The sequence below is a fragment of the Rutidosis leptorrhynchoides genome, chromosome 8, assembly GCF_046630445.1.
Source record: "Rutidosis leptorrhynchoides isolate AG116_Rl617_1_P2 chromosome 8, CSIRO_AGI_Rlap_v1, whole genome shotgun sequence".
NCBI lineage: Eukaryota > Viridiplantae > Streptophyta > Magnoliopsida > Asterales > Asteraceae > Rutidosis > Rutidosis leptorrhynchoides.
The window spans coordinates 246,072,820-246,084,781 of record NC_092340.1 but is presented as its reverse complement, the minus strand read 5'-3'; the positions used below and the strand labels follow the sequence as shown (position 1 = coordinate 246,084,781).

The following is an 11,962-nucleotide window of genomic DNA, read 5'->3' as shown; positions in this document are numbered from 1 at the left end:
GAAGAGATAGAGCTATTGAAGCTCTACAACATCAGATGGAAAGAATGGTTAACTTGTTGGAAGATGGTGTTCCAAGAAGAAATAAAATTAGATCTGAAAATGGAGATACAACTATTGTGTCTTCTAGTACTGAATCTGAGGATGGTAGCCATGGATCTACTGATGGATCTCATGCTTCTTCACAAAGAAGAAGAAGGCATAGGAAAAAAGCTGATGATTTGAAAGATATCAAGATAGATCCACCTGATTTTGAAGGGTCCTCTAATCCTGAAGATTACTTTGAATGGGTTCAGGCCATGGATAGAATTATGGAGGTTAAAGGCTATGATGATAAAAACGCCTTTAAAGTTGCTGTAATCAGATTAAAGAAGTATGCTTCAATGTGGTATGATAATCTAAAAAAAGAAAGGCAATATGAAGGGAAGAAAATAATCAAAACCTGGTCCAAGTTAAAAGAGTGTATGCAAAAGAGGTTTATTCCTCAAGCTTACAAGCAAGAGCTGTATATCCAGATGAATACACTCAAGCAAGGCAACATGAATGTTGTTGATTACATCAGAGAGTTTGAGAAGCTCAAGATTCGTACAAATGTTAAAGAAGCTGAAGAATACACTATAGCAAGATTCATTGGAGGCTTAAATGTTTCTATTGCTGATCAAGTTGAAATGTAGCCTCTATGGACTTTTGAGAGTGCTTGCAAGCTGGCTATTCAAGTAGAGAAACAAGTAAAGAAGAAAATTAATTTTAAGTCGTATTCCAAGCCAGCTGTGCTGCCTATGAAGGGTCAATCATCTATGCTGCCTAGGCATAACGAGGCAGCATCCAAAGTATCTAAAGGCAAAGAGCAGGTTGTAGCTGGTCCTAAAGATGATAGGAGGAAATGCTTCAAGTACCATGGATTTGGGCATTTTCAAGCTCAATGTCCTAACCAGCGTGTTCTTACACTAAAGGAGTTTGAAGATTTGGAAGGGGGTTTTGAAACTGAACCAGCATATGATGAATCTGATAGTGAAGAGTTTGTTGCTGCTGATATTGGAGAGTTTCTAATGATTCGAAGGGTAATGCACTCAGTTGAAACTATTGAAGATAAGAGCCAGCGTGAAAACATCTTTCATTCAAGATGCACAGTCAAAGGCAAAGTGTGTAGCCTGATTGTTGATGGGGGCAGCTGTGCAAACGCAGCATATACTCACATGGTGGAAAAACTTGAGCTGGTTACAAAGAAGCATCCTCATCCACACAAACTTCAATGGCTTAACCAAGTCAGCGAGGTAAAGGTTACTCGCCAAGTTACTTTTCCATTTTCTATTGGTACTGTTTATCAAGATGAGATTACTTGTGATGTTATTCCTATGGATGCTTGTCATTTGCTGCTTGGTAGACCTTGGTTATTTGATAAGTATGTCTATCATAATGGACACCAAAATACTTATTCAATGTATGTGAATGGAAAGAAGATCACCCTCACTTCTTTAAAGCCTAGTGAAATACCTAGAACTGATCCTACTGTTAAGAATGATAAAGCTTTGTTTATGACTCAAGATGAAGTTGATACTGAGTTAAAGGGTGGTGCTGGTGCTTATTTATTGCTGATGGTTGAAAGTGATGAGTTGAACTAGCATGATGAAATACCAGATAGGGTAAAGCCATTGTTATTTGAATTTGCTGATGTGTTTCCTACTGAGTTGCCACCAATCAGGGGTATTGAACATCAAATTGATCTTGTACCTGGATCTGTTCTTCCTAACAAGGCAGCTTATTGATGTTCTCCTCATGAAGCAAAAGAATTAGAAAAGCGAGTTAATGAGCTGGTTGTAAAGGGGTATGTTAGAACCATCATGAGTCCTTGTCCAGTTTCAGCTTTGCTGGTTCCAAAGAAAGATGGTTCTATGAGAATGTGTGTAGACAGTAGGGCTATTAACAACATCACCATCAAGTATAGGTATCCCATACCTAGATTAGATGATATGCTAGATGAGCTGCATAGTTCTTGTGTATTCTCCAAAGTTGATCTTAGAAGTGGGTAACATCAGATTCGAATGAAAGAAGGAGATGAATGGAAGAAAGCTTTCAAGATCAAAGTGGATTATTCGAGTGGTTGGTTATGCCTTTTGGGTTATCTAATGCACGCAACACATTCATGAGGCTTATGAATGAAGTGCACAGGCCACTTATTGGTCAGTTTGTAGTTGTTTACTTTGATGACATCCTAGTGTACTCGAAAACTAAAGAAGAACACTTGGATCATTTGAGGAAAGTATTTGAGCTGTTAAGGCAGAATCAATTATATGCAAAGTTGGAGAAGTGTAATTTCTTTGTCAGCAAAGTAGTGTTTCTTGGATATGTGGTTTCTGAAGAAGGTATTTAAATGGATCCATCTAAGGTGGAAGCAATCAGATCATGGCCTAGTCCTTCTTTCATCACCGAAGTCAGAAGTTTTCATGGTTTAGCTTCATTTTATAGAAGATTTATTAAAGACTTCTCCACACTTGTTGCTCCAATTACTGATTGTATGAGGAAAGGGGTGTTCGAATGGTCTAATTCTGCTCAATTAGCATTTGAATCATTGAAAGAAAAGCTAAGTTCAGCACCTATACTTGCTTTACCTAATTTTGATATGCTATTTGAACTTGAATGTGATGCAAGTGGTGTTGGCATTGGAGCTGTGCTAGTGCAAGGAAAAAGACCAGTAGCTTATTTCAGTGAAAAGCTAAATGGGTCAAAGCTGAATTATAGCACTTATGATAAAGAGTTTTATGCCATCATTCGAGTTGTTGATCATTGGTCACATTATTTGAAGCCAAGGCAGTTTGTTCTCTTTTCTGATCATGAAGCATTAAAATACATTAATGGGCAGCACAAATTAAATCCAAGGCATGCAAAATGGGTTGAATTCTTGCATATGTACTCCTTTGTGTCTAAACACAAGGTTGGTACTTCTAATGTTGTTGCTGATGCTCTTTCAAGAAGATATTCTTTGTTGTCAATTCTGGAAGCTAGAGTTCTTGGATTTTCATTTGTTAAGGAGTTATATGAAGCTGATCCAGACTTTGCTCCTATTTTGAAATGTTCTCCTGCTGAGACCAAAAAAGATTATGTTGAGCAAGATGGTTTTCTATTCAAGGGCAGCAGATTGTGCATCCCAAAAGATTCAATCAGGGAGTTGCTGATTAGAGAAGCACATGGAGGTGGTTTAGCTGGTCATTTTGGGATTAACAAGACATTGGATATCCTAAGTGAACACTTCTACTGGCCATGTATGGATAAAGATGTCAAAGCTGTGATTAATCGCTGTGCTACATGCTTTCAAGCTAAGTCAGCATTTCATAAGGGTTTGTATACTCCTCTTCCTATTCCCAACCAGCCATGGGAAGATTTAAGCATGAACTTTATTGTTGCATTGCCAAGAACTCAGCGAGGCAAAGATTCTATTATGGTTATTGTTGACAGGTTTTCAAAGATGGCTCATTTCATAGCCTGCAACAAAACCAATGATGCTACTATTATTGCATCCTTGTTCTTTAAAGAGATTGTTCGTCTTCATGGAGTTCCCAAAAGCATTGTGTCTGATCGAGATACAAAGTTTTTAAGCTATTTTTGGAAGACATTATGGAAGCTGCTTGGTACTAAGCTTTTATTCAGCACTTCTCACCATCCCCAAACTGATGGCCAAACCGAAGTTACTAATAGAACTGTGAGAATGCTGCTGAGAACACTTGTGAAGAAAAGTTTAAAGGAGTGGGATTTGAAGCTTGCACATGTTGAATTTGCTTTCAACAGAGCACCTAATTACTCTACTGGAAAATTACCATTTGAAATCTGTTATGGCGCAAATCCACTCACTCCCATTGATTTGGTTCCTTTTGCAATTGAGCCTAAGGCAAGTGTTGAGGCAGTAGCAAAGGCAAAAGAAATGAAGAAGCTGTATGAGAAGGTGAAAGCTAAAATTGAGAAGACCAACCAGCAATACAAGGCTAAAGCTAACCAGCATAGAAAGCAGCCCACTTTTATTCCTGGTGATCTTGTTTGGATTCATCTAAGGAAGGAAAAGTTCCCATCAAGAAGGAAGAACAAGCTGATGCCAAGAGCTGAGGGCCCATTTAAAGTGTTGGAAAAAGTTGGTGATAATGCTTACAAGGTCGAGCTGCCTGGTGATACTGCTGTGTCTAGCACTTTTAATGTTGGTGATCTGATGCCTTACTTGGAAGATGACAACCTCGAGAACTTGAGGTCAAGTTCCTTTTTAGAGGGGGAGGATGATACGGGTGAGCTGAGCAATGAAACCAGCAACACAACTAGAACAAGCTCAAATGATGTCACACTCGAATCTGCTCAAGCAATGGTCGTGTTGCCATCTCTTTCATATCATTTAAGTGTTTTTGGAGCTGGTTCAACAAGCTCAGGGGTTACCCTACTTCAGTCCTTAAACTGAAGTAGTTATGTTTTCAAGAATAAAGTTTTGATAGTTGAAGGCAAGCCAGCAATTAAGAAGAACCAGCTAGCCAGACCAGCAAATGAGCTTTAGTTTAGTCAGTAAAGCTTTAATTCACTCAGCCGGGTAACCAGCAAATCGAGCCAGCAAAGTTATACTTAGACAAACCAGCTAGTTCAACCAGCTGAAGAATTTTAAGCTCAACCAGCACAGGAAACTTAGTTCAACCAGCAGGCGACGTTGTTTTTCTTTTAAGGGGCCAACTTGCTGATACAATTCAAAGTTTACTTATGCTTTTCAATAAACCGGTCAGGTCATGTGCTTAACACGTGTGTGGCTGTTCTAGAAGAATGTTAGCTGTCCAAGGAAGATTCCCATTTATCATTGGATGCTTTTATCATGGGAAGGAGCACTAACAAATGGCAGGCTTTTCGCAGATTGTGTCCTTTATTCTTATTGGCTAATTTGTAATTGTTTGTCTTTTTTTGTCTCCATTTCCTTTTTATGTTTTTGTCTTATTTAGAAAATAGCTGTTAAGCTTCTTCTATAAATAGAGAGCTCTTGTAATTGTAAAACTTGGTTGATGATTGAATGAAAAGTTTGATAGAGCTTATCTATTTACAAAATCTCTGTGTCTTTACGAATCTTTGATTCCGGTGGCTAAGAGTGGTTTTCTTTATCAGTGTTTGTGGTGTTACTTTATCAAACATTGTGGTGGTATCTTTATCAATTAAGGGTTTAGATTCTCTATCCTTTGTGTTCTTATTTTAGAGTTTTATACTCTGTTTTGGGGTTGTTGCTGTTACAATTTGGGGGTTTGTGTTCAGATCTGTTTAAGTGAAGAAAGCTTGTTCTAAATTGCGTTTTTAAAGTCATAATCACGCATCAATATGCAATTTAGGTGTTTGATGAAATGTTCAGCTGACGAGTTTCTTAGTCGGACTATGTAGTTCCACGGGCCATTAAACTAAATGACTTTAGCATTTACGTTCACTTAATACCTAAACACATATCATTAAACTGTTTCGCTTAAACAAACCTTTGATTCTACGGGTCATTTCACTAGTTTTTTTTCTAGATGGCTAATAGAAAAAATAGACACTTATAATAATAGTGCTCTTTCTGTTTTACTTTTATTGTTCACTATTTATTTTTAAAATGTCTTATATTAATTTTTTTATTTTCATAATTAGATAAAAAAATAATGTAATCAAGTTCTTTTGTGTGTCTCTGTTATACATATAATACAAAAAGATATGTATAAAAATAGCAGGTAAATCTGAAAAATTAATAATAGTGCTCTTTCTGTTTTACTTTTATTGTTCACTATTTATTTTTAAAATGTCTTAAATTAATTTTTTATTTTCGTAATTAGATAAAAAATAATGTAATCAAGTTCTTTTGTGTCTCTTTGTTTATACATATAATACAAAAATATACGTATAAAAATAGCAGGTAAATCTGAAAATTTAACAAAAAGTACATTTGACGATCACTTTTCTTTAATTTATGTATTTTTTGTTTGTGGACAACAGATTTGAGACAGCTTGAGTCAAAAAGACATTCGTAATAGAATGAAAGTAATTCGGATACATATGTCGAAACAAAGAGAATTGTCTCTCCATTGAGAGAGTGGTTGACATGTTCCTATGTCACCACAATAACAAAAAACTAAAATTCTATCACTTAAAGTTGTATTCACATAATAAACATGTGATGTGGTAACGTACTATATGAACTTAATCGTTACTCATTTTTATTATATATAACATTGATGATGACACAACCTCTTCGACAACCTGAAAATTTAAAAGACCTAACTTGAAGGTTTTTGATAAAGATAGATTAGGAAAAAGATATCTATTCGGATATGAACTCACACCTTAACTAAAACAGATATTTCCATTAATAGCTTCCTCCCATTTCGTTTTCAGTCTTTATTGTCTTCCAAAATAGCAACCAATATCAACATTCGAAAGCTCCAGCTTCCAAAATATTGAAAATAAGGGTTAAGTTAGTTAACGAGATCGATCATCGATCAATACTAAACAATCTACGTGGTGAGTCGAAGACTACTAATAAAGTTTTATTCATCAACGTCCGACTCACAATTTGCCTATATATAATTCATCTATTTGCACATGTTAATATCGTTTTAAATACAGTTTAGTAAGACAATTTGAAACTTTTTGCCACCCATGGTTTTAAGACATGGATTTGGTTCCCCCGCCGGCCACTAAACTGTGTTATCGCACGGAATACTAATGGCAAACAAGTATATCTCGTGTATATTAGATCAACAATCAATTTTACTTATTAATATAGATTATAGATCATCAATTTTACTTATCAATTAACTGTCTACCTTTAAAACGAATTAAATGTACACATAAAATTTTTAATGTTCGATTATTACGGAAGGAGAGCATTTTTAATTAGATATACACTTACTAAATTAACCCGTGCAGAGGCGAAGCCGGATAAGGGTGTTATTTCTGGAAAAGTAAATATCGATATAAAAATTAGGGGATATTAGAAATTATAATTAGGGGATGTTGACCATTAATTTATAAGTTTTTAATACTCTATAATAGACATATTTAAAGAGTTGGAGGTGACAAAACATCTACATACATTCCCCTATCTACGCATCTGAACCCGTGACCACTCTAAGATGTACTACTAGCAGTGTTGTAAAAGTCGGCCGACTTGGACGACGCGTCGGTCGATGTGTCGTTTTTTGGGTTCTCCGTCCCATCTTTTCTGAAAACGACTCAAAAGACGGTCAAAGCTAAAAGTTCGGTCAAAGACGGTTAAAGTTGGTCAAAAACGGTCAAAATCATTCAAATTTTCGTCAAGATGTGATATGTTTTAAAATTAGGGTTTGTTTTCATTTTTGGGCCGCTCTTTTCTTTGTGTCCTTACTGATTATGTACTCAGTAACATTAATTAAGTTTGAAGTTTGATTGTATTTAAAATCAAGTTCTTATTTAAGAAATTTATGGTACAGAATCAACTATTTTATACATATATAAATATATATTTAAGAAATTATCAATAAAGTCAACGTTGGTCAACGACCGATGCGTCCCCGACTCGGCTGACGCGTCCTTTTTAGGTCTCGACCGATACGTCCCCGACTCGTGACTTTTACAACCTTGACTACTAGTGAGGTTTTTATTTGAAACTCCTTCTAGTGGGAATATCATTTTATAAATCACTATGCCAACTTAATTTGTCTACCTTTCTCAAAGCTAACTTGATATATGAATAAGTTGTTTTACTTATTAATGGTTTAAATTGCTAAAAGTTAAAAAAAAAAAAAAAAAGTTATATATTTAAGTACACATTAACTGTAATGATGTCGTGGAAACAAAATAACATATCCCTCCCGAGCTAACACTATTTGGGAGAAATTGCTACACTAGTAGGGCTTCTCACATAACCAATTCTGTAGTTTTGAGGAAGCTTTCATAGATGTTACAGATTTGATCACATCTAACTCCGTCAAGATTCAATAAAAAACTGTTAAATTAATCATGAAATACATAATTTGAAATTATAGAAACAGTCAGGGTTTTAAAAAAGTACATGAAACTCATCTGCTATTCTTAATGATACACAATTCAAAAACATCAGGTTGACGATCAATTTTTAATTAAAAGACATCTCTTGAATAACAGTAATGACCAATCAATCTTGATTTTTATATTCTCCTCGTGAACCACAAAGTTGGAATAGGCTAAACTTGATATTTTGTCTCCATCTAAATTGGCCTTAATTTGATCTCTACTGTATATAGTGGTTCATGTTTTACCGTTCGGTTTCTACTGTCGATATTCAGTTTTTCGTTTTCAATTTGTTGCAAGTTATCGATATGCAGTTGTTAAAGTACATGTCTATGTTATTCTGTATTGATCAAACCAAAATCGACTAGAGTGATAAATTTCGGGCTTGAGTGCTTGATTAGGGGAAAAAGAGTAAGTCGAATGTTTTAACTCCAATAATTGTGCAAATCCCGATTTGAAATCTGGATTTCAAGGGCGTAAAATAATCGATTGAATTAACCTTATTCGATCGGAATCGAATAAGTTAATATCTTAGAGTGAAGATTAGCTCCGACGATGATCGGAGCGATGATCGGAATTGAGTTAACGACTGGAGTAATGCTACCTTAGTTGATTTGGGCAGAGTAACATTAATGCATCCAGTGTTGTGTGAATGAATTATCTTGTCATCGTATTTATAGGTGTTTGCGAGGGAATGATGACGTGACACATGTCCCTTTCATGGTTGTAACAAACTTTGCCAATCCCGAGGGGTGACGTGGCACCTGTCCTTTTCATGGGAATAATCGAGCAGATCCTAACAAACTTTCCTAGATTCATGGGCTGACGTGGACATGCAACTTGTTTGTATGTTTGTTCCGGGATGACGTGTCTATTCCGGGACAGCGCACTTTCTCCGGGACGGCGTGCTTGTCCCGGGAGGGTATATGTATGCCTAGTTGAAATACCGAATCGAGAAGTGGTGACGGTACCATTAGCATGTCGGTTCCGCCTAAGGTGTCACGGAGTTCTCAGTCTAATCCGGGAAGGTTTTGCTTTCTACTTGTTCCAAGTGTTTCTTCACGGTTATAGTTATCTTGACTGGCTACATGATGACGGATAATGTCGGGGAGTAGCCCTTCTTCCGAGATGGACCGTGCCGGGTAAGATCCTAGTCGGTCGCTACTTTGTTAATATCGGTTTGAGACGGATTATTATGCGTATCATTATGTATAATTTGGCGATATAATATATTCTTTGATATTTCCAAATGAATATAGATAATGTTCGGATTTAGGCCTATGATATGTATGTTTTTATTTAATAGTTTTATAGTAATTGCCATTGTTACAAATTTAGGCATATTATATGTATATTTTTATTTATAGTTTTATAGTAATTGTCATTGATACAAACTTAGGTTTCAAAGGGTAAACTAGTCAAGTCCAAAATTGAGTGTCCAAGTTTGCAATACATGAGGTTGGTAAAAAGTGTGGAGTCAAAGAATATATTTGTCTTACTTTCAGTTAGTTTATATTAGTCAATGGTTATGGTTATTATATTATATTATATATTATATTATATTATATATTTATAATATATTTATTATAAAATGTATAGAAAGTTATTCACGGTTTGGTAATTTGACAACTAAAAGTTAGATTGTAGCTAGATTGGAATATGTTTTGAGCAGCTGTATTTGATATAAACGCGTTAAAAAGTTTACCCTATATGATTTGTTTTTACTACTACTTATTTATATTTATTAAATTATAATAAAGTATTAATTAAATTAATAAATTCAAACTGCGCACGCGCGTAACTTGGAGACCAAGAAAAGTTTTCAAATCACTATACACTAGATTCGCATGTCATCATTTTGTCAACGTTTAAGAATTTACAAGTCATACACTGCAATTGCGCAAGTCAAATAATTGCAAGTCAAATTTTGAATGAGACTTTATCTCAACTGTATTACAAATGTTCTATTTTTTTTTTCTTTTTTTTTTTTTTGAAACAAAATTATTACTTTAAATATTTTTATTTATTTTATAGATGTTTTAATTTATATGAATGAATTTGATTTTAAATGTATTTTTATCAATATAATAAATTTTATCAATTATTATATTAATACAAACAAAGCAATTTAAAGTCAAAGTTAAAAAAATGTTCATTTTCATAAATAGATACTCGACACTTGTTGTGTCGGAGGCAGTATAACACATTTTTTTGAGTAAAGAGTTACCCCGATGAACTTTTATTAAAAATAATAAAAGAATAATTTACAATCAATGAAGCACAATTGCTTTAGACGAGAACTAAAGCCAAGCAACAAAACCAGCCTAAACAAAGGCATACAAAAGGAAACAACCAAAAGAATGAAGCCGAATCCTCATAGCTTCCAAGCGATTCTTAGCTGCTCAATTTGACGTGACTCCTTAAAACGCACAGGCAATAGTTTTAGCCTAACTGAAGAATAGATAACACCAAACAAATCCTTCGCATAACGTCTTTTTGAGTTAAATAACCTCGAGTTTTTTTCTTGCCAAATGAAATAAACTGCAACGGCAAATAATAACTTGGCTACCAAAGAAGCTGCACTCTTGTCCGATCTACGACCCACAATGTCACTAGCCACCACCGCCCATTCGTAACTATTAGATATTAGCATATACTGAAGTGCATAGTTCCAAAACGTTGATGAGTAATTACATTCGAAGAAAAGATGAGGGTGAGAATCTTGACACTCCGAACATAAGGGGCAAACAAGGATCTGCACATTTTGAACTTCCCAATCTTTAAGTTTGTCTTGGGTTTTGAGTTTCTGTTTCATTAGAAGCCATAGGACAAAATTAATGTCTAGGACGACTATTCGAATACCAAACAACATCGAACCATGGGACTATATTAGCAGCTGGCCGAATTGATTCGTATGCAGTGCTAACAGAAAAATGTCGAGCATTTCCTTCATTATTTTGCCACTGTAATCGGTCCACGTCATCACAAAAATTTGGAATCGAGATTGTCTCTAACTGTGGGTACTTAGATAGCCACGTTGCAGGCCATTTCCAGCTATCACCCTCAACCAAATCTCTCACACGAGCTTAGCGATTAAAACCTGCTACATTTATGTCACGCCACGAAACAAAATCAACCAACGGGCCAACATTTGACCATTTGTCGAACCAAGCCAAAGCTATCATCCCATCTCCAATGTAATAAACCATATACCTATGGATTGTCTCTCTACAGTTTAGGAACTTTCGCCAACTCCAGCTTGTATCCGGTTTGATTGGAGCATCCCAAAAAGAATGATTCTAAAGGTGATGGGCATGCACCCATTTGACCCATAAGGATTCCTTATGGGTAATAATACTCCATATATGTGTAGAAATAAGCGCCACATTCCAATATTTTAAACGTTTAATTCCAAGACCCCTTCTTCCTTCAGGAGACAGATGTCATCCCATTTAACCTTTGTTTTTCCCTTCTTCATTTCACCTTGGCACCTTAGAAACCCACACAATAGTTTCTCGATATCTTTAATGATAGCTTTCGGAAGAATAAAAATTGAAGCCCAATAAACATGCATCGTTGTAAGAACCGAAACAATAAGTTGAACTCGCCCAACAAAGGAAAGAAACTTATTTTTCCAGTCTTCAATTTTCCGTTTAACACGCTCAACAAGAATCTTAAAGTCTTGATATAATAGACGAGATGAAACAAGAGGAACACCCAAGTATCTAATAGGTAACTGACCCTCTTCAAACGTAAGAATATCAAGTAATGCTTCTTTTAAAGCATGCAATACATTAGAGAAAAAAACTGTACTTTTCGGGAGACTTGGAGCCAAGCCCGAGGTACACTTAATTTCCTCTAAAGCATCCCAAATAATCAACACTGAGCTAATATCAGCCGCTGCAAATAGGAAGAGGTCATCAGCAAAATAGAGGTTAATAATTTTCAATTTGTCACATTT

The 11,962-nt window shown here is 35.4% G+C and overlaps 2 protein-coding genes across 2 annotated transcripts; one reads left to right on the top strand and one right to left on the bottom strand.

Moving 5' to 3' along the window:
* The first annotated feature begins 2,368 nt into the window (after positions 1-2,368).
* On the top strand, positions 2,369-8,369 carry LOC139864075 (uncharacterized). The gene is made up of 4 exons (XM_071852661.1): positions 2,369-2,645; positions 3,048-3,450; positions 3,781-4,342; positions 8,235-8,369. Exons 1-4 carry the CDS (start codon positions 2,369-2,371, stop codon positions 8,367-8,369), a joined length of 1,377 nt encoding a protein of 458 aa, XP_071708762.1.
* Positions 8,370-10,375: 2,006 nt separating this feature from the next.
* LOC139864074 (uncharacterized) lies at positions 10,376-11,210 on the bottom strand. The gene is made up of 2 exons (XM_071852660.1): positions 11,109-11,210; positions 10,376-10,807 (listed from the first exon to the last, which is right to left on the bottom strand). Exons 1-2 carry the CDS (start codon positions 11,208-11,210, stop codon positions 10,376-10,378), a joined length of 534 nt encoding a protein of 177 aa, XP_071708761.1.
* Positions 11,211-11,962: the final 752 nt, after the last annotated feature.

What these genes read in the sequence shown, in the direction of transcription:
- LOC139864075 (XM_071852661.1), top strand. Translation starts at nt 2,369, where the DNA reads ATGGATCCATCTAAGGTGGAAGCAATCAGATCATGGCCTAGTCCTTCT. An exon ending in TGAACTTGAATGTGATGCAA is followed by an intron (nt 2,646 to 3,047) that starts GTGGTGTTGGCA and finishes AAGCTGATCCAG; the next exon opens with ACTTTGCTCCTATTTTGAAA. An exon ending in ATTATGGTTATTGTTGACAG is followed by an intron (nt 3,451 to 3,780) that starts GTTTTCAAAGAT and finishes TGCTTTCAACAG; the next exon opens with AGCACCTAATTACTCTACTG.
- LOC139864074 (XM_071852660.1), bottom strand. Translation starts at nt 11,210, where the DNA reads ATGGTTTATTACATTGGAGATGGGATGATAGCTTTGGCTTGGTTCGAC. An exon ending in TTTCGTGGCGTGACATAAAT is followed by an intron (nt 10,808 to 11,108) that starts GTAGCAGGTTTT and finishes CTAATGAAACAG; the next exon opens with AAACTCAAAACCCAAGACAA.